Source organism: Lytechinus variegatus, chromosome 15 (genome assembly GCF_018143015.1).
Source record: "Lytechinus variegatus isolate NC3 chromosome 15, Lvar_3.0, whole genome shotgun sequence".
Classification (NCBI taxonomy): Eukaryota; Metazoa; Echinodermata; class Echinoidea; order Temnopleuroida; family Toxopneustidae; genus Lytechinus; species Lytechinus variegatus.
Window position 1 is genome coordinate 29,633,453 of NC_054754.1, and position 27,828 is coordinate 29,661,280.

A 27,828-nucleotide genomic window follows, 5' to 3' on the forward strand; every position below is an offset into this window, starting at 1 on the left:
AGTACGATTTTGTTAAATAGTGTGCAATGACACTCATTAGGCATACACCTTGATTGCAATTTCCTTATAATACTCGATCCTTCTTTTGTTTAATTTCTCCATTTCAATTCTCTCACCCCCCCCCCCCTTTGCTTTCTCTCCCTGTCCATTATGTTCCATTTTATTTAGATGCCACACTATTGATGTCACCAGCACGCTGGCGCTTCGATTAAATCATTGCGAACACAATGCGACATCTTTGGGGAAGGGAGTAAGCATTCTATTTACGTTTTGTCGAGGAAACCAAGGGGAAATAATTATTTAACATGCCATTTATTAAGAAATGTATTATACTCATTAGGCGATTCTTGGAGGAGATGGAAATGAAATATTTTCAGCAACTAATGGTAAAGAATCATCAAGTCGATTAAGTCTTTGGGAATCACCGCGCTTGGTTATATATTTCGTATGATTCTTCTGAATGTAATGCACTGTTAAAGAAAATATCCTTAAAAGAAAATCCTTCTGCAGAGTCTCAGGAACACCTGTAATCTTACCAGGTTACGTAATATTGAATTGTATCGTGTAAAATTACTGGAAATTGTTATTGGTGTATGGAATCATAAAAAAAATCCTGAAATAAAAACACCATTTCCCCATTTTTTAACAGACCTGTTCTGTTAAATTGTAGAACAATTCCTGCTTTAAGTATTTACAGAATGATTATGTTGTTGCTTTCTGCAATATCTTGTTTATGTAAAATCAGAGTTTTTTTAACAGTGTAGAGGTCAATCACTCCTTAGATTTAAAGATTATTTAAGTATTGGAATGTAATAGTCATATTTAATGGCTGGTGTTCTGATTCACTTCGTTCAATGTGGTGTTCCATAAGGCTACATTCTAGACTCGCTATTATTTCTGCTCTATGCCAATGACATTTTTAATACATCCTCCATAATCATCTTTGGTATTACTCGCTGACATTTATTTTCTCCTAGAAATCTCGCTGTTATATTGAAATTCCAGTCCCTATGTCTTTTGAAGACATGTTTTTCATTAGCTTTGCCCATACCTGCCCGATTCGTATTTGTGGAAACTTTCATCTTAAACACCTCAGACAATTTATTGCCTCTAAATCTATTAGACATTAGCGACTACACATTTGGAGTAATCTTTCAGACAATATTAAATCTTGTTCGACCATAATCCTTACAAGTAATTCTTAGCAAAACTATCATACATTTTATGCATCCCATAGGCCTACTCCAAATTAACATATTGCTCACATAATTGTTCGCGTTCATTTTTATTCTCATTATACTAAATCGATACTTGTATCAGGGCATATATTGCAGTGATTAATACTTAGTCACAAACATTTTCATGAGGTTGTCATAAATTTCCAACTCGATCTCTCACGACAGTGTTCTCTTGCGATCATTGGGTAATTTCATTGATTACGTTATTCAAACAATAGTAATATTCACATCGTCTATTGTGTATTTGATAACTACATTCCTTATATTATTGTGGGTTATTTTGTAAACTGTGTATGTTCAGATATTATTTGTATTGTGTATGATATTTTGAGCGCAGATGTTGCGGGAAACCATATCGAAGAAAAGTCGAAGAATATATATCATTTATGTCATGTACGTGTGGGTGAAGGTGGAATATTTAGATCATTTATTGTGAACAATCGTTTACTCTCTTTATAGGATCAAGAAAGGGACTCGGGTTATTATCCGAATATTCAAATACAAGATTTAAGGGTTCATATCCTGCTGCATAAAATATATTGCCACTATACGTTGAGAGAGATAATGGATGTACGATCCAGGGGCCCGTTACAGAAAGAGTTGCTTTTAAACGCAAGTCAAAAAATCAAACGCAAGTCCCAAATGCGCGCTGTTGATTGGTTGAAAATCAAGTTGCGCATGATTTTTAGAGTTGCAATTGATTGCAACTCTTTCTGCAACGGGCCCCAGAATGGATATTACCTCTTACCTCAACTATACCAATGTGACTCAGTGGCACCTCTACAGGTGCCTCTTTGCACCTTCCAGAAAATTTTGTATGATATTAAAATGAAATTTTGATGTCCGCAAATGTTGCAAAATCACAAAACATGCATAAGACAGGCAATATGCAAACAAGAGATGATGTTATACACTCAATGTTTTTTCATATGTTTTATAACATATGTATGTGGTATTATATTGTTCATCTTGTAATGTAAAACATGCAACCTGTAAAAAAAATAATCAATATTCTTGGTTACAGTGGCTCAGTGGAAAATTTTATTACTTTGGTTTTATCTATGTTTCGTTTGAAAAACATTTTAATATGGTAACACAAATATAACAAAAGTAAAGATTTATCAATAAATTAGAATATCCGATATTGAACATAAAATCACCAGCCGAAGACGGATATTCATCGTAAACAATTATGCTAAAGAATATGACACACCAAAACATATATTTCTAAGCAACGCCATGAACATTGAAATAAATAGGTTTGAAATAAAAGTATTTAGAATACAATGTTAAATAATGAATCGTCCAGCTGTGGCAGGCTTATTATGATATGTTCCAGTCGGAAGTAACATGCTTAGACTTGCTTTAAGGATGCCCGCATATCATTCATGTTGTGCTGGATTGTTTTGGGAAACAAAGTAAGATTCTAAATTGTCAAAACATTCTTGTCTTAAATACTATTTTAGTTCATTTTCAGTGTCGTGGTAGTTATTTCCCCTTGTCTATATTAATTTTTTTTTTACTGGGGTGGATTCGAACTGTAAGGTACATACATCTACTTACCTTATATTGAATGTGAAGATGCATCGAAGTGCATGTATACTATGTTTTTTATGTCAATTTGTACTGTTCATAAAATTAAAAACTGGCCTATCATATTTTTGTTGGCGTTGATTCTGTGTTTGATATGAATGGTTGAAGAGGAATAAGTTCAAAGAAATTTTCAAATAGCTTGACGAATCCTTTTGTATTATTTTTGATTAAATATATTATTTAAAAAGAACAAAAGATAAGTCAAGCTATCAGACAATTTCTTCGAACTAATTTCCCTTTAACCGTTCAAATCAAATAATAATCAACACTAACAAATTATATATAGGCCAGTTTCAATCAAAACCATTACAGTATGATATTATGTGCTAGACACAAATTATCAGGTGGTCTTAAACTTATGCAAACGATGGTAATTATTCATATTTCTTACCTCATTAATGATTCACCGAGTTTTTAGTATTTCAATGAATAACTTGTGAAAATATTGGCTGGTACCAAGATTTTCATGAATTCTATTATTGTTTTGTAGATTTCACTTTCCATCAGATGGGGTAGCAGAACAAAAAGAGAGTCGATAAATATAATGTAGATACTAAATTATTTATGACAATCAAAGTACATTGTTATTACAAAAGCAACAGATTAGGAATTCTCCATTTCTATTTTCTTTTGAGTACGTAGTGTTGACAGTATGCTTATATACCGGTGTATGAATATTAAAGAAGGGTTGTTTTAATAAAAAAATAAATCTCACTTTGTTTCATTTCATTGTATTGTTAAAAATGAAGAGTGATTACCGAAAATAATACTGTTAAGTGTTCAATTCTCTTTAATCGCGAGCGATCGGTTTATGGAAATATTTGATTAAACAAATATAAGAACAGCCCAAGTTAGTGTTTTTTCATTTCAAGGAAAGGCGAGAAAAAATGATTTTTTTTTTCTGAATGGCTAATTAAGAGTTTTATTCAGTTTTCATTCATTTTGTGCGGGATTGACAACCATGCCATGTTTGTATTCAGGACACTGTTAACTTGGTTAACGATTTTAAAACAGTGTTTATTATTTATATGAATCATACAATAGTTGTTTAACAGTTTAAATAAGTGTTTAAAATAGAGTACTTTCTTGGAAACATATTAAAGCAAAGGTTCAGTCGGCATTGATGTGCATGATATTAGAAAATAATGATGCAATAACAATATTAAGCACAGCCTATAACTTCATAACAAGGCCTACCGCCCCAGCCATCAATTACAAGGCCGCCGTCATTATCAAGTGTTTAATCAATCATGATGGCGGTCTCTTGCAGTTTAATGAACAATGCATTTTGTTGATATTTAAATATTTTCATTGCTTTATATATTACAATATTGATTTTTATGTTTGCATACTCATCTCTGATGCGAATCAGTGAAGAAATAGAATCTGTCAATCAATTAATACTAAAAGTAGTGCTTAAGCTTGCTGGAATAAGCATGTTCAAATCCTGATCATTCTAAGCAGTATCGTAATCAGCCCCAATATTTGAGGGAGCACAAAATTTAATAATTCCGAAGGTTCGTTAGTCCGAAAACGAAATGATTAACAAACCTTATTTCGTTTTCGGATTAACGAACCTTATTTCGTTTTCGGATTAACGAACCTTCGGAACATCGAACCTTATTTCGTTTTCGGATTATCGAACCTTCGGAATAACGCCATAAATGTTCGGATTAACGAGCCCTTTTACGTTTCCGGATTAACGAACATCGTGTTTCGGAATTACGAAGTGTAACCCACCCAGTTATAATGGGGAACTTCTTCATGAGTGACATTATCATTGATCTGTATATATACAAACAGTATAAAAGTGGACATCACGGAATGTGCTCGCATTGCCAATAAGAGGATCTGCATCCCATTAGTGATCTCAATATTCCAATGCTCATAATGAAATATATAAGAAAGTTATAACTTTCTTGTTGTTCATTAATTTTCGCTAATTTCCATCGATCTGTTTCTTTGATTTTCCCTCAATATTCATCATTATTCTTATTTTACACAGTAAAAATGCTGTTTAAAATTTATAAGCAACGCTATTTACTATATGTATCGTAAAAAAAGTTGTTTAACAGTTTAAACAACCACGCTTATTTTTTTTAGAATCAAATATTATAATAAATTAACTTTGTTCTTTAAGATTTTAAATTTCTTTCAGTCGTTAACAATAATGTGCTTATATTACAAAGGACAACAAGGGTTACTTATTAATTTTAAACGAAAACTTTAGAAGGAAAAAGAAATTGTAACATATTTAAAAGTAGGCCTAATTGGAATTATTATTCATGACCATATCCTCTCATGATGAAGCGGATATACATTAACCTTGCAAGAAGCTAAAACGTAGGATGTCATGGCCAAATTCTTATAAGAATCGATTGAGCGCGGGAGCGGAGCGACCGCGGGAGAAATTTTGCATCTTTAGAATGCAAAATTAGGCCAATTTAAGCACTTTGACTGCATTCAAAGATGAATCCACGTATTAACAGTAGTTTTAATTATTTGATAATAACAAAATATCGCTTTTGTTTTGAAAAGTAGGGATGATTGTAAAAAATAAGGGAATCCTTTCGGAAAAGCATGGGAGATATATACCCTCCCCATGGATTTTCGCCCTTGGGTTAAGTCGAGGATAATTAAACATTTAAATAATATAACAAAAGCGACATGGAGTGGTGTACAGAATGGGGAGGGGATTAGAGGGCCATGGACCCCCCCCCCCGAAAAAAATCTTTCATTTATTCATTTAATCGTAATCAGTTACAACAATTGCACAGAATAACCATCAAACAAATTGCATATAAAAAAAAATGCACTAACAAAATTTATGGTTTGGTGACTTAGAAAGCCAAGCTTATAAAAAGGGCCATCAAGTTAAAATATACATTGAAAATAGACAACAAATAATTATAATTACGCTAAGTAAACTGATGCAACCAAAATAGGGGAGGGGTCTATCAATAGGAGAAAAATAAATTTCTGAAAAGTTCTTTAAACAGATATAATTTTCTGCTAAGTTTCTTGAATCTAGTGAGGGTTGAGCTGGATTTTATATCAAAGGTTGGGTTATTCCATAACTCAGGAAAACGAGTTTTAAGGGAATTCAGAAATATTGTACATCGAACTAAGGGCAGGTGAATTAGATTGTTTTGACGAGTATAATGAGAGCGTATGCTAGAGTTTTGGACGAAAGTGTCGTTGGAAAGGGAGTCAAGATTTTAACATGAAATTTATACATAAATACGAGGGAGTTGAATGAAAGTTGAATGACTTACGTTTACTTGAGAATTAAATAGAGGCTTAGTAGGACTGTAGTAGGAGCATTTAAACGCCTATAACATTTTTTCGATGGCTGTAAAGTAATGATTTAATTAAATGTCAATATGCGAGCGAGCAAATTTTCAGTAGTTGAAAGACAAAATGATGTCCAAAAAGTGGTGTACATCACGGGTATTCAGATATGTACAGTATATAATGTAAATGCGTACGTATTATGCTACCATCTTTCAGTTAAATGTCTATCATGAATTTGCTCGATGGCTATATTTCAATGGATTTGTTAAATTATAAAAAAGGAATTTCAGAAAATATCAATATGCAAGCGAGCAATGGTTGGAAGACAGAATGATGACCAAATCGTCTTTCAAGGGGTGTATAATTGGGGGAAATGCAGCGAATGAGCGTAGTGGGCGAGCCTTTAAAATTTGTTGCAGTCGTTTAAAATGATCTACATATAATACAGAAGGTGATAAAGGTAAATAATCAATAAATCAAACTAAAGAAGAAAAGAAAAAATATAAAGAGCAAAAAAGTCTTAAACAGTTCTTGTTTTGTTCAATGAAAACTAATTTGTTCACTGGTTGAAGGTGAGATTAGAACCGGAAATAAGCATGCTTATGAAGTGACTATAGGTCTTCACAGGCCACAATACAAACTTCCAAAAGGGTTGGAAATAGCACAATGATGAAAAGTGAAAAGAAAATATCGCAAAAACGAAATATGTTCAATAATTTTTAAGATTCTATTGGGAGGTGATGCAACATTCAAAATTTGGAACAAAATTCATATGTGAAATATTCACTGGATTGTTATGAAATTAATATGATTTAAAGTCTCCTATATATAAAAAGGTGAAACTGTAAAGTGTGTGGGAAATATTGATGTCCTGTGACTTACCTCTGTGTTTTGTGACAGTGATTTGGTCAATGTCATCAGCAACTAATCGTACTCTTAGCTTGAAGTAAAGAGTATAATTATATTTTTGTACAGATCATCCCCCGCTTCCACATTTTTTTAAAATTGAACTTGAACTTGAATTTTATTATCCAAAAACCATTACAGCATAATAAATCGTACATCAAAAAATTATAATGAAATATAATAGTTTGCAGGGTAATAAGAACCAGAAAATAGCATGATTGCTAGTCGGGTCTGATACCTGAAATGCTCAAAATTAATATAAAATATTTGTCTCGTTGAAAAAAAATAAATGAATTATATAAACTTTGTACTGATACAATTAAAGTTTAATACATGTACTTTTGACCTAAACTATACGATACAAATGAAATTTATAGTAATGACTAATACAAAATACATAATGTACACAATATAATCTTAAGTTGCTAGTCGTTCAATCAATAGGAACTCTTCATGTGCTCTGCTGAAAGAAAACACAGATGGCTTTGTTCTAATACCAATGGGTAAATATTTACATATGAAACTGAAAATTTTCCTTTGGTTTTGTTTATCTTTTTGAATGTACAATTACAAATTGCTCAGATAGTATGACCCCACCCCCACATTCACGCCAGTGTATTCAAATGATGTTTTGATTGGTTTATGATCAAAGTTATAACCATATCTAAAAAAAAAAAAAAAAAAAACATCGGTATCTTACAATTCATAAATAGACGTATTACAACCATAATACTCTAATGACGCAGGCCGCAATTCTAAACGTAGGGATTTGTCATGGCCAATAAGATTGCGCGGGAGCGGAGCGCCCGCGCGACAATATCTGCATTTTTAGAATGCTAAATTGGGCAAATTTAAGCACTTTAAGTCATTTAAAGATAAAGCCACGCATTAACAGAAGTATTAATTATTTGGTTAAAAATGTCGCTTTTGTCTTGAAAAGTTGGGGGATGATTGTGCATGCCCCTTCCGCGGGATTTACGCCCATGGTTAGGAGCATACAGTGCGAAATCCTTTTTTTTAATAGCATGGCTTATTTAAGTGCAATTTGAAGGTACTCTCATGACAACCCCAGACAACATTTTTGCAATTATTCAAATAGGGTAGTATCATGCTATTATATAAAGTAATCAAACTGAAAATGTCATAATTTAGACAGAACATCAATGGATTTTAATATCTTTCTAGTAACAGAAATAATGAGATTTCAAAGCTAGATGTTCATCCAAATACCAGGAATTGTATATTAACAACTATTGTTATAAGATTTTTATGAATTATCTATCGAATGCTATTAGCTATCAAATTATCTTGTGAAATCATCATATTTGAGTATTTAGTGGAATAAGAATTAAGGTTTAAATTTCGAGAGAAAATCATCTTGTTTCTTTATTTACTATAGGCCTGTTAATAATAGAATTTATTTATTTCATACATTTATCCCTTCATTGGAAAGAGGGCGAAAATACATTTTCCCCTCTAACTTTTTTTTATTTTATTTTTAGCAACTGACATCCCCCGGGCCAGCCCCCTCCCGTGTTTCGACGCCCCTGAAAATAAGATATGATAATTACTATCAATCTTGTTGCCATTCTCTTTATTCCTGTTACCATTTGACGTCTCTGCAACACCCTAATTGGTCACCGGCGGTACTGTGATTTTTTCATCAATAAACACGGAAAAAGGTGGATATGGCAACTTTTAAAGCGAAGAAGAAACGAAATATTCGCCAAAGAAAAACCTCTTCTGATTCTGAAGATGATGGAGAATCTAATAAAGATATTAGGTAAGTTCAATGGACAATATAATGCCAATTATTTCATTACTTTGACTGGTGCGGTTAAGTTCAGTCCCATTCGTTAAATTTTGTGTGGGATACCGGTAACGTACATGTACGGTACCGTAATCGCGTGTAACTTTTTTTTGGCCTTGGCTTTAGGCCACTCTAGGCGACACCGCAATACTTACCCGTGTTAAGAAACTGGGACTCCACTCACGCGCATTTGGGCAGCCCTAGCTTAGAACTAAGCTTTCTTTCCGTAAAAAATCTTTATTCTTATGACTCAATAAATGTCAATGAATATCGTGAATATATAATTACTGTTAAATCGGTACTCACCGGTTCTTTTCTTGAATTTTCTGCCAAATTCCCATGCTTCTGGCAACAATTCTGCCTACGATTTTGTCGCCATAGACAGCTGTTCATGCAACTTTATTTATAAATGGAGCAACCCTTACGAGAGTTGTTAATGCCGCGGAGAAATCGTTAGGCATTTTGGCCTGTGATCAAGGCTTCGCTGTTCTATTTTTTTTATATGTGTGAGATCGAAATCACAGCGAGTAAACACTCTTCCATATGGAAGAGTGTATACTCGCTGTGATATGATCCCGATAGGGAGGCGCAACACCCCCACCCACATGGGCGCAAATCCCAGGGCCGGGGCACTCACACAACATGCGAGGTTAGTAATACTAACCTCGCACAACGCATGTGGTTTCATAGTGGACTTTGACGTTTTCATTCATCACACGAATGTGAGGGAATGAAAAACGCCAAACGTTTCAGCATTTCTCCACTTTCGTACTCTTATTTTAATGGTTTAAGTTTGTTTTAAAAATGAATTGGAAATTATTTATAAAAGTGTTTTTATCGCTTACCTCCAAGTCTCAACCAGGATACTCTGTTCGATCCGTCCTTAATACTGCGGTGGAAAGTACGCAAACAACAATCGAAAAGCAATTTTTCCTATCGAACATTCTCGATTCAAGTCGTCAGCGCATAATAGGAAATTGTACCAAAAATCAACAGGTTGCATCTCATGTATATACTTATTGGTAAAGTACGCCATCTTTTGACAAGATGATGATGAAAGTGGATTGAACGAGCAAGAAAATAATGCTGATCGCCTAGAATGCAGCTAGCTTGCAAAACCGTAAACAAACGGTAGGCACTTAAGAACCAAGTTTGAAAGGACACTCGTAAAATTACGTCACTCTCGCGATGAATATTCATTAGATCGTGGTCGTGCGTGTTCAATACAAACTCTCTGCATGCATGCACTCAGTGTGTGTATTGAACACGCACGACCACGATCTAATGAATATTCATCAGCGAGAGTGACATAATTTTACGAGTATCCTTTCAAACTTGGTTCTTAAGTGCCTACTGGCTTGTGAATAATATCGCGCGCCCTCTTTAGGCAAAAATTGATATCCACGCTGATCCAGAGGCATCTACGTGAAGATCACGAAAAAATGCTTTTATTTTATTTTTAAAAAAGCAAAGAGAAGTCAACAAACGATCCATATGGTTTGGTAAGTGTCATAGCACAATTAGAATCCGTAGCTATGATGTAAAGTCATAGTTATTTGAGCTAAAAAGGTGTGAAAGATTTGTGTGTACCAGGTGCATATGAATCCTTCACACACGAGACGATTGAAACCATGGGTGGGTCTAAACAGGAATTATCGTCGTTTCTGGGTTAGGGATTTCCATAACAATTTCTGACATTGCACTATAATTCCCTTCCACCGACGGTAGTTCGTTAGTGTGAGCTCACATGTGTTATAATACATCGCCCAATTCGGGTAGGCCTACTGTCTTCGGAAGTTCGGGTCTTAATGATAACTAAGTAAACGTTAGGCCTAGACTTTATGTCTAACACTTAGTAACAGATTCTAGACTTCAATATATTTTTTAAAATATAATTTACAGTCTAAGGATTCATAAACGGGCCTTATCGTGAAATTTGTCACCTCTCTTCTTGTGTGTGTGCGCTCGTTGTGTACTGTCTACTGAGTCACTTGTTCACTGCTAGTGCTACCACAGTCACTGCCTATGGTGAATCTACAGGTAGGACTCACTCACACAACATACGAGGTTAGTATTAATACTTACCTCGCACAACGCATGTGATTTCATAGTGGACTTTGACGTTTTCATTCATCACACGAATGTGAGGGAATAAAACACGCCAAACCTTTCAATATTTCTCCACTATGTTAATCTTGATCGTATGATTTAAGTTCATTTAAAAAGGAATTGGAAATTATTTATAAAAGTGTTTTTATCGCTCACCTCCAAATATCAACCAGGATACTCTGTTCGATCCGTCCTTAGTTATCCTTAATACTGCAGTGGAAATTACGCAAACAATCGAAATTCAGTCTTTCCTATCGAACATTCTCGATTCAAGTCGTCGGCGCATAATAGGAAATTGTACCAAAAATCAACAGGTTTCTTATGTATATACTTATAGGTAAATTACGCCATCTTTTGACAAGGTGATGATGAAAGTGGATTGAACGAGCAAGAAAATAATGCTGATCGCCTAGAATGCAGCTAGTAGTACAAGCTGCAGAACTTAACCATACCCAAACAAACCGGCTTGTGAATAGTATCGCGCGCCCTCTTTTGGCAAAAATTGATATCCATGCTGATCTAGAGGCATCTACGTGAAGATCACGAAAAAATGCTTTTATTTTATTAAAAAAACAGCAAAGAGAAGTCAACAAACGATCCATATGGTTCGATAAGTGTCATAACACAATTAGAATTCTTTGCTATTATGTAAAGTCATAGTTATTTGAGCTAAAAAGGTGTGAAAGATTCACGTGTACCAGGTGCATATGAATCCTTCACACGCGAGATGATTTGAAACCATGGGTGGGTACAGTGGCATGCCAATGCTGTACATAGCACACACTTTAAAAAATCATTAAAATATCACTTTTGTGACCAAAATTACTAAATTCCATACAGTTGCAATTTATTTTTCATTAATAACTTGGGAATTATTTGTAATGACCAGGGCGCTCAAAAACTTGAATTTTAGGCATATTTTTGTGTATGCCATCTATTGGTGGAAAGTTTATATGACAAGAAAATTTTCATTTTTCAATCTCTATTTTTAATTAAGAAAAAAAAATTTCAAGAATTAAATTTACATTAAGAGCCAAGTTATATGATGAATGGCTGTAATTATGAAAACTGACAGTGTAAGAAAATCAAGCATTTGCCCCATAAAAAAAGAGAAAATAAGCCAAACATTGCCACCCTTATTTTGTCACACATGGAGATGTAACTGAGAACAAGGTATATCTTCTTCTTCTTCTTCCTCCACTGATCCTGGAGATGTACAGCTGGTTGCTGTATTGTTGCCACCCATGGATTCATATCATCTCGTGTGCGAAGGAAAAAAAGTCATATGCACTCGACACACACACGACACATCCAAAATATGGGCTTTTGCCCACATAAAATATCACGCATAATCTGGTATTTCACATTCTGCTATGACACTTACCGAATCATTTAGATCCTTCCGGGACTTCTCCTTGAAGTTTCTTTTAAAAAATAAGTATATTTTCTTGATCTTTAGTGAAGATTTCACGGAGATAAAAATTGGTCAGCGTGGATATCAATTTTCGCCTAAAGAGGGCGCGCGATTTATATTCATATCAAAGACTAGACTAGGCACCTACACTATTTTACACGCAAATCGACACAAGGCATTACGCGAAGTCCGTGAAGTGTCCAATCTTTTCATTGTATAGACTTTGGTATACCGTATTATTGACGTTCGTTAAAGCTCGTACTGCTGGTTTTGTTCCAGGCACGTGTATTTTTTTCCATCTTTTTTTATTAGTCATTGTTTTGAATTATATATATATCATCTTTATTCGCTAAATAATATACATGTAACATATTTATGTGGCACTTCTATAAAAAAAACAAAAAACAAATTGTACACAATAAATCACAATTAATAAAATATAGGGAGAGAAGATAGATTAAATTGAAACTAAGAAATACATAGGAATTCAATCAACTGAACCACTTCTTCCCTTGTTAACGTGTTACAGATACATTCCTGATCTCTTACTGCTATAAGTTCTTTCAGAACATTCACATCTAGTTCTTTACATGCCCGGACATCATAGTCCTTACTCTTATTACATTCACTGAGAAAATATTGCACCTCATTTAAATTATCACAAAAAGTTGAAAAAGGGTTCCTTTTGGCATATTTCAGAACCAATCTTATGAATCCCGAACCAGTTTTCACAGTTATGTTATTAAACTTTTGAAATCTATATCTGAAAGCATTCTCAAGAGGTTGACAATCAGACAGTAAAGCTACCAGATCACAATGAGTCATATTATTAATTATCCAAATTTTTCTCAGAGCTTTCCTCCAACAGGTGCATATGTTCAATACAGCTTTACTTCTTAATTGCTACAAGCATGCTCCTTAGAAACTACAACAATATTGTTTGAATAATAAACACTGCACTGATGATTTAATATGACCAAAATCAGATCTGAGAATATTGAAACTTTTCCAGAATTTAGCAGTAGCTGATGAAACCAAGCTATTCTTGTCATTAGTTGAAATATGGTGACCTAGGTGAACCCCACTATTGACATTTGACACATTAGTATCATTAATAACAACAGAATATTCCTTTGAATTGTTGTCACCATCAGTTGGAAAGACAAGAAATTGACTTTTAGATCTATTGAATGTGTTATCAAAATCTGTGGCAAAGTTCTCACATGTTTTTATCATGGTTTGTAAACCTTTCTTTGTTGGTGACATAAGAGTGATATCATCAGCATATGCCAAGCATCCTGCAAAATAATTACCAATCCTACAACCAATTCCTTCTTCTTCAAGTTTTACAAGAAGATCATTCACATAAACAGAAAACAGAATTGGAGATAATACTCCTCCTTGTTTTACTCCGTTACTTATAGAAAACTTAGTAGACTTTTGACTTCCCCACTTAACCTGTAGTGCCTGATTTGTGTACATGTACATATTAATTAAAAATCTAAGAATCAGAGGAACATAGCAATTTGTAGAGTAAGGAAGTGTTATCATGATTCATCGCCAATAATAATCTTGAATTATGTTTTTGAAGGTATTTCATTGGTGCCCATAAATAGTAAATTAATCATAAGAATTACACATTCAAAGAATTTAGACACAGTTATAAAATTACCGAGGAGCTGAATCAAGGTCGTGAAATTTATTAGCACCACAAACGGGCTTCCTTGTATTTCCGTATAGTAGAAGAGACAAACAAAGTCACTTGCTAGGCCGAGGTAAGCGAAATGCGCTCTTTTTGTAATGAAATTATTTCCAAATCATATGTATAATTTTTTTATGCATTGCTACTTACCGGAAAGAGCCCCGGTGCATAGTGAGGAGTTTCGGCAAATATTACTTCAGCAATGAAGCGATGTTTGCCGACTACTTCGAAATCCAGGGTCAAACACGGTCCCTTGTACGAGGTTAGTATATATACTAACCTCGTACTAGTGTGTGTGTATTGTTGCATAAATGATTATAAGAGCACAAAGCACTTCCTCAGAGTAGTATCGGTGATACAATACAATTAAACATTCAAGAGAGAGAAGAGAGAAAGGAGGTACGAAAGATGTGGATTTTGTGCAGGAAGAGTAAGATTTTAGTGGTCAGCTTGTCTTGCATGGAAAAAGATAGTTTTGGATGGACAGGTAATAGAATGGACTTCACAGCAGTCTTGGGAAAATAAGGAGCAGATCGATGCAGGAAGGCAGGAATTTTCTTACTTCCTCTTGGAGTTCATCACGCTGAGTGTCAAACACATGGCAGCTAGCTATGAAGTGGATGGTGTCTTCATCACCTTGATGACATAGGCATCAAGTTGGAGAAGTAGCCTTCTTTATCAAAACCAGCTGGCACTGAGTTGGGTAGGTCTGACTCACTAACTGTGACCTGATGACAACTGCTCGTCTCAGAAACTGGGAGCTACTGGAGCTGGGGTATAGTGCGTTTGACCTTTGACGCTGGTATATCTGTGTTCCTCCACAGCGAAAGAGTAGATTTTGACTGAATAGCAGCCACCTCATCTTTAACCTTGTATGTAACTGCCCTATTTGAGATCTTCTTCCAAGTGATGTAGGAGATGGGTTTGAGCAGAAGAGAGTGAAGGTCAGGGAGATTATACTTGTCCTAGATGAGCTGCCAGGACTTGATAGTGGGGGTAGTCTTGGCTATAGCATGTACATGTACAATGTAGAAGAGTCCTATACTCAAATCTAGTGTGGGGGGGAGGTCCAGTGCTTGTCCAATCAGGAGAAGCTTCTCAAGGTCAAGTTAAATAAATAAAAAATTGAATTAAAAAGCTAATAAGGATAAGGACGTCATTCAAGATGGCAACTTGCAAGAAAAACCGTCAGCTTAGTTGAAAATGTCTTAGTCAAAAGATTTCTCTATCATCCAGAGGATTTTTTTCAATAACTCTGTTCCAAGGTACGCAATTACATAAGTTATTTATATTTCCCTGACAATGGAAACCATGAAACTGTAAATTTTGCTTAAAAACAGTTTTAGATGGCGACCTATAAAACGTTAGTTCAGTATACCACTGTCTATATGTACGAGCCAACAACTCTATGTATTGGTGTACGGGCCAACAGCTCTATGTACGGGCCAACAAGTCTATGTATTGGTGAGTGGAGCCAACGTAGTTCAGCAGAACAACCAAAATACAGACACTGAAGCTTTTGGTCTAGCCTCGGTCATGTCCACTCACACTTAGCCAGGAGGCTCCTAGAGAGAATAAAAATCATTCACTAACGTGTGCTTACCCTCCACGGAGCCAGGGATTGCGTCTTATTCTTGTGCGTGTACCTCGAAAAAAACTGAAATTTTCGCCCCCGGGATTTCTACTTTGGAAATGTTTTATTAGCAGTGACAAATACTGTTTTCTTCCAATAAAAAAATAGAAGACAAAACCTTTGTGCCTTGAACAAAACCAGCTGTACAAGGTCCGTTGGTTTGTAAACAAACAGAGTCAAGTAAAGACTCTACACTAGGAAGTCCGGACAGTTCACCAACTTTGCTTTCCCTTCCATCGATTTGAATGTAAAACTAGTTTGAGTGCCTAGTCTTTTCCTTGTAGATCTAGTGTCTTTAATATGAATATAAATCTCCCGCCCTCTATTGGCGGAAATGTTTGTCACCCATGAATCATACATATACATGTCTTGATCGTCCATTGTAAATGTCATAGCGTGAGCATTCCAGGGCTCTCTCTATTAAATACAAGAAAACCCCAGCAGAGTAAAACTACCTCTCAGACATGAAAGATAAGTCGTAGCATATTTTTACGGCGATAAACATCTGCATATATGATTGTGGTGCTCATCACATCGTTTTGATTCTGGTAATCCAGGGAGCTCCAAGTGCCTTGTGAGTGGTCATGAAGCAGCTGGAGTAACTCTCTTGTCTTATTCAGACTTGCTGTACTTCGCCAACTTTGTTGAAAATGTGGGGATCATCGAGCAATCGGGTTATTTACTTACTAGGCTTTTGGATGATCTTTGTTTTGAAGGAGTCCAGAGACTTTAATTAGAGATAGGGGTAACTGATGGTGAAACTTTCATATATTGAAACAACAAACAAAAAGTTTCCAACTATATTGGTTGTTTACTCTGTCATCTTGTCTTGAAGTACCCACCCATCAATCTGTTACTCAAGTAAAGTGCCATGATAATAACCAGCTTGAAATAATATTCTTTGCACAATTGCAGGTCTATCTTGGAAGAAACAAAAGAAGCTCAGAAGTTCAGAGAGAGACCCCATGGTGTCAGGTTTGTATTGAAATTATATTACAACTATAAATAAAATATAACTTCATGTATTTCATATTTATGAAAAACAGTGATCTTAATGAATTATCTTTGTAACATTGTCCAACAAATTTCTTTCATGATTAATAATGTTGTTCAGTAAGCCTGAAACCCTTTTTGCTATTTGATTGTTGGCCAGGTAAATAATCAAATAGTTTGAACAATTGAGATTCCTGGATAATTGGAAATCAGCCAAAAGTTGGACTTTTTTACTGACCTACAGTACCAGTGGTCACCCATAATTAAATGTTAAAAGTAGTATTCAGTTGCCATTGGTGATCAAATACATTTAATTATGTACGTTTTACTCCCTGGCCTATTGTACACTTTATTTGTTTCCCCTTCTAGATGATGAACTGGTCTATACATACAGTATAATATTGAAAATATTCATGTTGAATATATCCATTGTAATAAATTTTTGTAATCTAATGGTGAAATTGTCGTCTTTGATTTTACCTCCAGTGCAACAGCCCTTCTCACAGGCAAGAAAATGACAAAAGTCGAAGAAATGAATGATGTAAGTATTAGTTGATAGGATGAAATGTAAAAATATTTTTTTTTCTTTGTAATACGTACCATTTAAAGCTTTTCCTGTAGGCATAGCCTTCATGTATGGCATACTGACTTCACTGGTGTATGCTTCTATTAAACCGGTATGCTCTCAATGGTGTTGACATGGTTAGGTTTCATTGAACATAATCCATACCTTGAATTGCTTCAATTTTATCCCCTAACTTTCATTGTGCACCATTTTAACACCTGTCAAATGCTCTATGCATTTCACTTCCCTTTACTCACCTAAAAATTGAATTCTTTATAGAACAAAGTTGGCAAAATGCATGCTTTATTTATTTTTCATTAAAGGTAATGCTCTTACTGTTGCTGGTTTAGATGCTGATGTAGCAAATCTGACAATCTATACGCATACCCTTTGGCCTCAGTAGCTCTCTCAATGATCTTGGAATTTATGTGTGTGTTTTTTTTTATTTGTTAGCCTTCAAATAAGCAATGTTACATATAAAGAGCTGCATTGCATTATTCCATACAAGTATCTTACATGTATGCACCATGAAAAATCTGCAGAGTAGATTTGGCGCTGTTAAGTCACATCATCATCGTTATTGTTATCATTGTTTTTGTTATTTATTTTAATACTATCATTTCATTTATCTGATGTAATCTTTTTTGTTTAATTTTTGTTTTGTTTAACTGCAGGATGACCCATTCAATCTGAAGGCGGGTGGGATGGTGAACATGAAGGATATCAAGGACAGAAATAGAGACAGGTTTGTATATATAGGCATTCTTCACTTCATGGTAAAATACCACTTGGTCTACCCTCTTTGTCTTACAAAGAGTTACAAAGAGTTATGATTGATCCAATCAATCGTAACTCTATGGAAATCCAACATTGTCATAACTTTGTACAGGAAATATGCAAAATGCCCTTTGTAAATGAAGGAAAATACCAAATTGTCAAGAAATCAATGACTTTATGGATATACGTTCATATCGAGAACAATTCTTGAACAAACATGCATTTCATATGTTGACTTTGCTGGCTTTCCATAGTTGCAATTTATTGGATCAATCGCAACTCTTTGAACCCAGCCCACATGGTCTAATCCTAGTTTGTAAGCAACCAGTTTATCTGCATACCATGTGGTCTATTAGCCATTTAGCTCATGTACCATTTTATTCAATTTCCAGTCAGACTCTCCCCCACTTTGTATAAATTATATCCACTTTGTTTATCACTATATCAGGGCTCGACATTAGCAGTGGCCAAGGGCAACTAAAAATGAGAGTCGGGCCACAAAAAAATATGTAAAAGCTTACACTTGGTGGCCCAGTTTAGGCTGCTAAATTTTTAATAAATTGTAATATTTTTACTGTTTTAGGGCCACCAAGTTGGCGTTGTTGGCCACCAATAATATGAAATAGATGATTTCGTTGGACCAATTGGGCCACCAAGAAAAAAGTTAGTGTGGAGCCTTCACTATATGAACAAATAAACTTTTTTTTTATTTATTGTGAACCAAATGTTTCTTTTTTATTAAGTGCTAAAAATAAGTAGACATTGTGAAATTTAGATCAGCCAGACATTAAACTTAATGATAAAACAAGTGATGTTTGGGCCAAATGGTAGTTGGACTATGTATGAGTAGACCAAGTGGATATGGTTCCACTCGCCATTTTATTTTTCTGTGATTGTACTTCGAACTTTTTTTTGTCAGCTTTAAAATACTGGAATGACTTGCCACTTATAATGAGACCGTCTCCATCAATAGAAATAAATGTTCAGAAAGGTATTAGAAACCCATCTCTTTTGTTGTTTGTAATTTGATCATTTTGTAATTCTTTTTAATTATTTCATTGCAAGTGTTTTGGGCCTTGATATGGGAAAGGTGCTGTATAAGTAATAAGTAATGAAACAGTCTGTGATGTCACATTACCCTATCTATAGAGAAACACAATTCTACATATATAACATCAATGGCATATACATGTATATATGTAGGGGTTTATAAAAGCACGTACTTCACGATATTTTTTCAATATCTCTTAAACACCAACAGGGGTTTAAAGTAAATTCGTAAGATATCGATGAAAGCGAAAAATTCCCCTTCCTTTTGGAACTTGGTGCATTGTGATTTTGGGGGTGCCATGCACTGTAATGACAATTTGGGGCAGTTTTGTAGTAGTAAAAACTCTTAATATGTATGAAGTTTTGATTTTTTATAAAAAACTATTGTGAGGTATGTTCTGTTGCAAAGTACTAGACACATCTGATAGCTATCAAAATCTATAGTATTCCAATATGATTTGGATATAGTGTGTATCCTTAGCATGTACAGTTTCCATGAATCTGTTCTAAAACCCTCTTCCAGGTCTGATGAAGCTTATGATCGTGATGTTGCTAACATGGGAAGCACTTTTGCTGTTGAGACAAACCAGAGAGATGAAGACGCTGAAATGTAAGAACATGATATTGAGAAATCAAACTTGAAACTTGATTTCATTCAATTTCATGTAACTCCTTTTCTCTGCAATCCATTCCATTCTATTCAGAGGAATTTTATTCCATGCTTTTCATTTATTCTTTTCAATATACCAGTGAGTCTGCTTGGCACTATTCTTTTCTCCTCTCCATTCTTCTCCATTCCCTTCCATTTTAATGCTTTACAGTTATTGTTAAATGTATATTTTGATTGGCAAACTATTGCAAGAACTAGCGGATTTTGAATTTACCAATTATAGGCTTGTGGTTTCATTCTAATTCATTCTGTCATTCCATTTCAAATACTCCATTCCATTTCATTTGATGCTGATTTACTTTATTCTGCTTTTACATGTAAGTTTACTGCAACTAGTGCCATGAGCATCTCTGGAGGTGTTTGTGCTAAATAAGACATCACCAATATTATCATTTAGTCATGTCGGATTATGACTTCATGGGCATCTGGGTACCGTTTCATCAACATTTTTGTCTGACAAGTTGTCAGATCTGACATCTTTCCTTGATTCTGATTGGCTAAGAGGCACTGTTACTATAGTGACTGTCGGATAAAATGGGACTTGTCGGATAAAACGTCCGACAAGTCCTTTCATGAAACGCTCCCCTGGATTCATTCTTATCAACCATGCCTTCTGACTATTCAAGCATAAATGCATTCCGCATAAAATTGATGTAGTTTTGGAAGAAAGTACATTTTCAGGAAATATAAGTTTTGTGTGCATTACAATGTTTTTTCATTAAATTTGTGATTTTCTAAGATGTAAATTTTTTTCAGACCTACCTGGCATTTTCATGAAACTAATGATGTTGTCGATGTTGATTACAGTGACAGTGTTGATGATTACTCAGATCAATGTTTTAATTCATTGTCACCTTTTCTACCAGTTACTTTTGTACTGAATGTATACATGTATATTGGTCTGCACATTATTGTACATATACTTGTTTTTTTTCTCAATAATTCCCTTTCAGGATGAAATATATTGAGATAGAAATGAACAAGAAGAAAGGGTTAGACCTTGATAAAGAATCAGATCCAACAAGAGAAGGACCTAAGTAAGTACAAGAGAGCTCTTGTCTTTTGTTTTGTGTGTGGGGGGGGGAGGGGGCATGAACATTAAAATCTCACCCAAGGTTTTTTTTTTCCGTAATCATGTTTGATTGATCACCTTTGCATGATTTGAATGAAGGTCATATTGGGGTCAATGAACTTCCCGATCTTGCATGGTCAAAATTTTGAATTTATCTGATGATTTTTCCAGTTGAAAGTATAGTTGCTATCCAATTCAAAAAATAATACAATTGTTTTCAAGGATCGGCAAATGCATGCCTGTAATTTCATGTCAAGGTCATGGGGGTCAATAAACTTTACCCTCTATAAAGTGTAGGTAATTTAATTTTGGTCACTAGGTCATGTTCAATTTCAGATCATCAACTTTGATAAAATTTGTAAAAAAATTTCATTTGAAAAAAAATAATCAAATTTGATACAATTTTTTTTGGGGGGAGGTTAATTTTTTTTTGGAAAATTTTAGTCTGCAATATATTTGAAATATGGCAAAGGCATAAGTTTTGACCCCATGCATTGAAATATAATTCTTCAGAGCTGCCAAGTTGTATGGATTCAGTACTAAAAAATGAGAATACTAATGGTTTCATGCAAACTACCGATTTCTGAGGTTCCAGATTTATGCCCTCTATGACTTTTCTTTGAAATACTGATTTCCTCTCCAAAATACTGATTTTCAGCTTTTACAATACTGAATTGTTCTTGGTCAGGTTAGCAGCTCTGATTCATGTAGGTTGACATGGTGCAATGAACTCTACCTTTGTTTCCCTCTTCAGACATAAAACACCCGAGGACAAGCTCTATGAATTACCTGATTACCTCAAGGTTGAAGCACAGAAGAGCTCAGAAGAAATGCTTTCTAATCAGATGCTTTCTGGAATACCAGAAGTAGATCTTGGAATAGAGTAAGTCATTAGGGGTGTTAGAAGAAACTATTTGTGATCAATTGCAAATGTGTATTGCTAATATGCCATTTACATATCTATTGTGGCTGTTTAGCCAATTGATAGTTACTTCTTCTTTTTTTTATTTTGCAAGAAGTTGAACAACGACAAAGTGCAAATTTGCAAGTACATATACTTGCCAGAATTGTGATTGAATTTGGGACACAAACTCTATTTGTAATTGATTGTAAATTTCTTGCAACACTCCATTACTTTATAGTTTATGTTGGGATAGTGACTTCACTTTGCTGGCTTCAGGGATAGAATACTCTCAAGAAATTATATTGTGCTATATGTTTTGCCAGTCTTGAATTCATGCCAGTATTTTTGGCACCAGGGTTCACTTTCCTGATAATTTTAAATTCAATTTACAATGTAAAAAACTCTTCTTTTTTGTTACTTGATATAAATGAAAAAATAATTTGTCATTGATCAGAGCTTTTAAATTACATGAATATTTATAACACATCACCTGTTTCTAATGATATATACATTTAAGTGGGTGTAATAAAAGGTCATTAATTTTTGCCAATGGTGTTTGGAGCTGATTAATTTATATAGGTGGATAGTTCATTACCTCTGTGGATCTTCTTTCTAATCATGTCAGTGCTAAGATCAAGAACATTGAAGCTACTGAAGAAGCCAAACAGAGACATTTAGAGGAGAGAAGGAATAAGAAGAAGAACACTACTTCCTTTGTACCCGCAAATATGGCTGTGAATTACGTGCAACATTCAAGATGTGAGTTTACAGAAAATGATTTGTAATATGTGGGGGCATCATAGTCTAGTCTTGTCTTTCAATCGATTCCCAGTCATGTCGTACTTTCCTTCAGCAAGAAATTAACTCACATTGTGCTGCACTTAGATTAATATTAATTATACTTTCCTATGCAGTGCGTATCAAAAAAAAGTTTACACTTTGAAAAAGCCTTGGGAATTCCAAAATATACAACATGTGGGTAATTTTTTCACATATAATGTTGGGTTTGGGTCTCATCTATCCAATGAAAGAAAAAGTTTTGACAGAATGTTACATTTTAGTGAGCACTGTCCATTTTTGTAAAGCTCGCAGAAATTTGCTTGGGAAGAAATGCTTGTTTTCAAGCTGTGCCAAGGGGAGAGGGCGAAATCAAATTTACTCTGCAAAACTTTTCTCATACATTTCCCTTGCACTTTTAGTCAATTGAAATAAAAATGGATACTTTTAAGCATTTTGTAACAATTTTGCCCCCGAATTGAAATTTCAACATTTAGTAAGCACAACCTTTACCCTTTTTGTACCAGCTGGATCTGAGGACATAACTGAATCTGAACAAAAGTTTATATCAGACATCTCCAGCACATTTCACTGAGTTTTTATCATTTAAAGTGTGGTTACATTTTATTTTTCATTTAATACTTGTTTCTCCACACTTTTCCCAAGCTTGACAATGATTACCAAATTAAAATCAAGCCTAAACCATTTCATGTAAATCACAGCTCATTGTAAAGCAAATATCGTCTGGATGGCCTCGGTGTGTGGGGGAGTTGGGTGGGGCGCAATGCACTCTTCGAAGTATTTTGGGCAAGGAAGCAAGTTTAAAAAGGTAGAAGATATCTTCAAATCAATTTTACTAGCTGAATTCCATGTTTTCTTCATGATTAAGGTCTACTTTTATTTGCAGAACTATTTCAAAGTTCTGCGCAAATCATTTTTCACTAACTTTTCAAAAGTAAGTGGTGCTCACTCAAGCGGAAATATTTTTCGACAGTTATATCGTCATTTGCTTAAATGGATCTGAAACAATGTTAAAATGAGGAAAAATCTTCAGGATATTACAAATGTATAATTTTACAGGATTTTTTCAAAGTCTAAACTTTTGTTGATACGCACTGTATAGCGCTTAATACTTACTTTGTAAGAAGTCTCTAAGTGCTCTACAGTATATGCAGCATAATTACCCTGGCTTTAGCAGTGCAGCTGTTACGTGCGCTGCGTTTCAAGGAATAAATTCCTGCCAGGTACACATTTACCTCACCAGGGTTGAGTGCAGCACAATGTGGATGAATTTCTTGCTGAAGAAAATTACGCCATGGTTAGGATTCGAACCCACGACCCTCTGTTTCAGAGTCCGGAGACTAATCCACTGGGCCACAACACTCCACTTAGAGCTGTGAATTATGTGCAACGCTTAAGTGAGATGTCATAAAATGATTGTAATGTGCTGGGGCGTTGTGGTCTGGTGGTTAAAACTCTTGTCTTTCAATCTGAAGGTCATGGTTCCAATTCCCAGCCATGGTGTGCATTCCTCCAGCAAGAAATTTACTCACATTGTGCTGCACTTAAATCTGTGAATTATGTGCAACGTGAGTTTACAGAAAATGATTTGTAATATGTGGGGGCATCGTGGCCTAGTGGTTAAGACTTGTCTTTCGATCTGGAGGACATGGGTACAATTCCCAGCCATGGCGTGCTTTCCTTCAGCAAGAAATTTACCCACATTGTGCTGCACTCAAGCTAGGTGAGGTGAATGGGTACCGGCAGGAAGTAATTCCTCAAAAAGCTGTGAGCATCGGAATCGGTAGACTAGCTTAGCCGGGGTAATATAGGAGTGACGTAAGCACCTAGCAAGATGGATACATGCGCTGTATAAATCCTATACTATTATTTATATTATTATTAATATTATTATTATCATTATTATTATTATTAATGTTATTGTTATTAATGTTATTACTATTATTATTAATATTATTATTACTATTATTATTATTAGTATTATTATTATTATTATTATTAGCTTAATTTATATAGCCCTTTCTGCATGAAGATACAAAGCATTGCTATTATTACCCCAGTTTTAGCTGCACTGCCTATACATGTATAGGCACTTGAACATTCAAGGAATTTTACCAGGTACCCATTCACCTCACCTGAGTTGAGTATAGCACAATGTGGATAAATTTCTGGCCATAAGTTGGTTTTAATAAAAGATAGATAAGATAGATAAATAGTAAGATTGAAGAACAATGTTGATGGTTTGATAAAAATCCATTAATTTGAGAGATATTTTCTTACAACATATGCAAACAGCTCCCCCATTCATGTATATTGTGTTTTATAAATCAATAAATTCCCTTTTTAAAGGTCAATCACCTCAGAAAAATGTTGATTTGAATCAATAGAGAAAAATCAGACAAGCACAATGCTGAAGATTTCATCAAAATCGGATGTAAAATAAGAAAGTTATGACATTTCAAAGTTTTGCTTATTTCTAACAAAATAGTTATATGAACGAGCCAGTTACATCCAAATGAGAGAGTCGATGATGTCACTCACTATTTCTTTTGTTTTTTATTGTTTGAAGTATAAATATTTCAATTTTTACGTTTTGATGATTAGGACCTCCTTGCCTGAAGCACAAAATGTTAAAATAATGGAATTTCATGTGTTCAGGGAAGAATGAAACTTCATTTCACATGACAATGGCGAGAAAATCAAAATATTTCATATTTCAAACAATAAAAAACAAAAGAAATAGTGAGTGAGTGACATCATCAACTCTCTCATTTGGATGTAACTTTAAAATGTCATAACTTTCTTATTTTACATCCGATTTTGATTAAATTTTCAGTGTTATGCTTGTTGAATTTTTCTCTTTTTATTCAAATCAAGTTTTTGTTGGGGTGGACTTGTCCTTTAAGTATTTTTTTTTTGTAGAGGAGAGCATGAAATAATTTGTCTGGTGACTGATTTGATTCACAAACAAAATACTTTCATATTTGGAGAAATTGCAATTTATTGAATTAAAATGCATCAGAATTATATGGTAACTGTTCATCCATGATATCAAAAAATCATAACTTCAAAAATTAAAAACCTCTACTAATGTATGCATGTCGTTTATTATTCTGCTTTCTTTGAAATTAATTCTACGTCAGCGTGAACTTTGCCTTTGAAGAATGACTTCTCCTCTCTCCTTGTGTTAGATATGCATGAGGATTATTACGCATCCAAACATCAACGCAATCAACAGCGTCAAAAGAAGGAAGAGGAACCAAAACCTAAACCTGTGGTGGTAGGAGATGCTGACCAACCAAGAAAACCAGGTATCAAATCACACTCACATTCGGGTCATTCCATAGGCTTGGGGGCACAAATTACAAATTTTTTTCATTTTTAGCTGTACACGTAGTTACCACCCGTTGCATTTCACAGTGAAGATCAACTCAGATGAGGCTAAGTTTTAATGCGTTGTTTTTATTTACATCACAGAACCACCTGCTCCGACAGTCAAGCGGAAAGTTCCAAATGCTGAGAAAGCTACTGATGATTATCATTATGAACGGTTCAAGAAACAGTTGAGAAGATATTGATGATTATCATTATGAACATTCCAGAAACGGCTGAGAAGATACTGATTATCCTTATGAACAGTTGTAGAAACGGCTGAGAAGATACTGATGATTATCATTGTGAACGGTTCAAGAAACAGTAGAGAAGATACTGATGATTATCCTTATGAACAGTTCTAGAAACAGCTGAGAAGTTACTGATTATTATCCTTATGAACAGTTCTAGAAACGGCCGAGAAGATACTGAAGAGCTCTCCACTCGATCAACCTCTGTGCAGTGTGAAGGAGAGGTCGAAGAATTTTGAACATTTTCTTCGTCATGTTTTATCGTCACTCATGTGCTCGCAGAAGAAGCACAAGAGGTGCTGAAGATATTTTGGTATGCTTCTGCTATTCTTCCCAAGGAAACGCTGTGAGATCCAGCTGCCTAGGATTGTGTTTCTAAATACTCCTTGAATCATTACATGAGGTACTGAGGATATACAAGTTATTGAACATCAGAATCTCTAATGCGTCCAGAGGAAACCCTGATAGATCCAACTGCCTGGGAAGTTTTAGGTGATGATCTGTAGCATGAATTCCAAGGTATAGCTTCCTAGATTATGGTTGTTGCAATTCTGGGCTGTGCTTTCAAAGAAAAGGACAACTTTTACAAGAGAGTAGCAGGTACCCACTAAAGAGTAAAACCCTAAGGGACACTTTGAATTCCATTAAATCCACTACTCAAATAGTCCCTGGGGGCCGTTTCATAAAGCTGTTCATAACTTAAGAGCGAGTTTTAGAACGACTGGTGATCCTTTCTTAAGCGCTTAACAATCGCCAATTGATATACCATTTGCCACAAGAAAGAATCACAAGTCATTCTTAAAGCCGCTCTTAACTTATGAACAGCTCTATGAAACACCCACCTGGTTTCTTAAGTATCTACTATTCAGTAAAGTTGATTATGTAGTATTTTAATGAATTCTCATTACTAATTTCCAGCATGTATTTTAGAATAACCGATTGTAATGGCCTCATTCACTATCATTGCTACGTCTTGAGTATTAGCCCATATAAATCAGGTGAAGCTGGAGGCTTTTTTATCATCTGTTTCAGCTATGTGTATATTAACCTAATTAAAGGACAAGTCCATCCATAAACAAAACTCAAGTTGATGTGAATAAAAATAGAAAAATCCAACTAGCATAACACTGAAAATTCATCAAAAACTGATGTAAATAAGAAAGTTTTGACATTTTTAAATTTTGGTTAATTTCACAAAATAGTTATATGCACATTCTGGTTGACCAGTATGCAAATGAGGGGACTGATGATGTCTTCTTGATCACTCTCCTCCACATGCTAGTTCCTATCTATTCTTTTGATGTTCCTATACATTCTCACCCTTACATTATCATAAACTTTGTCCATGGAGATGGTATTCTAATTTGGTCCATAATAAAAACGCAAAGGTCTACCGTTATAGACTATTCATAGCATTTAACGGAGCGTGATAACTGGCCATGAAATATCTAATCTTTCCAATTAAAAACAATTTGTCAATGTCATTGCTTTTTTCATTAATATTTATTGTATAAATAAAGAGTGCATGTAGTAAACATCAATAGAAAAACAAAAGTACCACTGATTTTTCACTTCGTTTACAGATGACCTTTACCCTGAAATTATAATCCAAAATACTATATTATTTTGAATATATGTATATAGAAAAATTAAATAAGTAAAGTATAATGCTGTAAA

The 27,828-nt window shown here is 34.6% G+C and overlaps 2 protein-coding genes across 4 annotated transcripts in view; both read left to right on the forward strand.

The window, feature by feature from the left end:
• The window catches only part of LOC121429217 (mucin-17-like), a 79,175-nt gene extending 77,587 nt beyond the window's left edge, over window positions 1–1,588 (forward strand). For all 3 annotated transcript variants that reach the window (XM_041626176.1, XM_041626177.1, XM_041626178.1), the window contains one exon: window positions 169–1,588. In XM_041626176.1, the coding sequence (XP_041482110.1) occupies window positions 169–183 (15 nt within the window). In that variant the 3' untranslated portion in view covers window positions 184–1,588. The remainder of the gene's footprint in view (window positions 1–168) is intronic.
• A 7,060-nt stretch (window positions 1,589–8,648) lies between these two features.
• On the forward strand, window positions 8,649–27,276 carry LOC121428791 (telomere length and silencing protein 1 homolog). Its single transcript, XM_041625627.1, has 10 exons — window positions 8,649–8,814; window positions 16,615–16,674; window positions 17,179–17,233; window positions 17,932–18,002; window positions 19,608–19,694; window positions 20,708–20,791; window positions 21,581–21,709; window positions 22,356–22,489; window positions 25,720–25,839; window positions 26,006–27,276. The coding sequence occupies exons 1-10, from the start codon at window positions 8,720–8,722 to the stop codon at window positions 26,104–26,106; spliced, it is 936 nt and encodes a 311-aa protein (XP_041481561.1). The 5' UTR covers window positions 8,649–8,719; the 3' UTR covers window positions 26,107–27,276.
• Window positions 27,277–27,828: the final 552 nt, after the last annotated feature.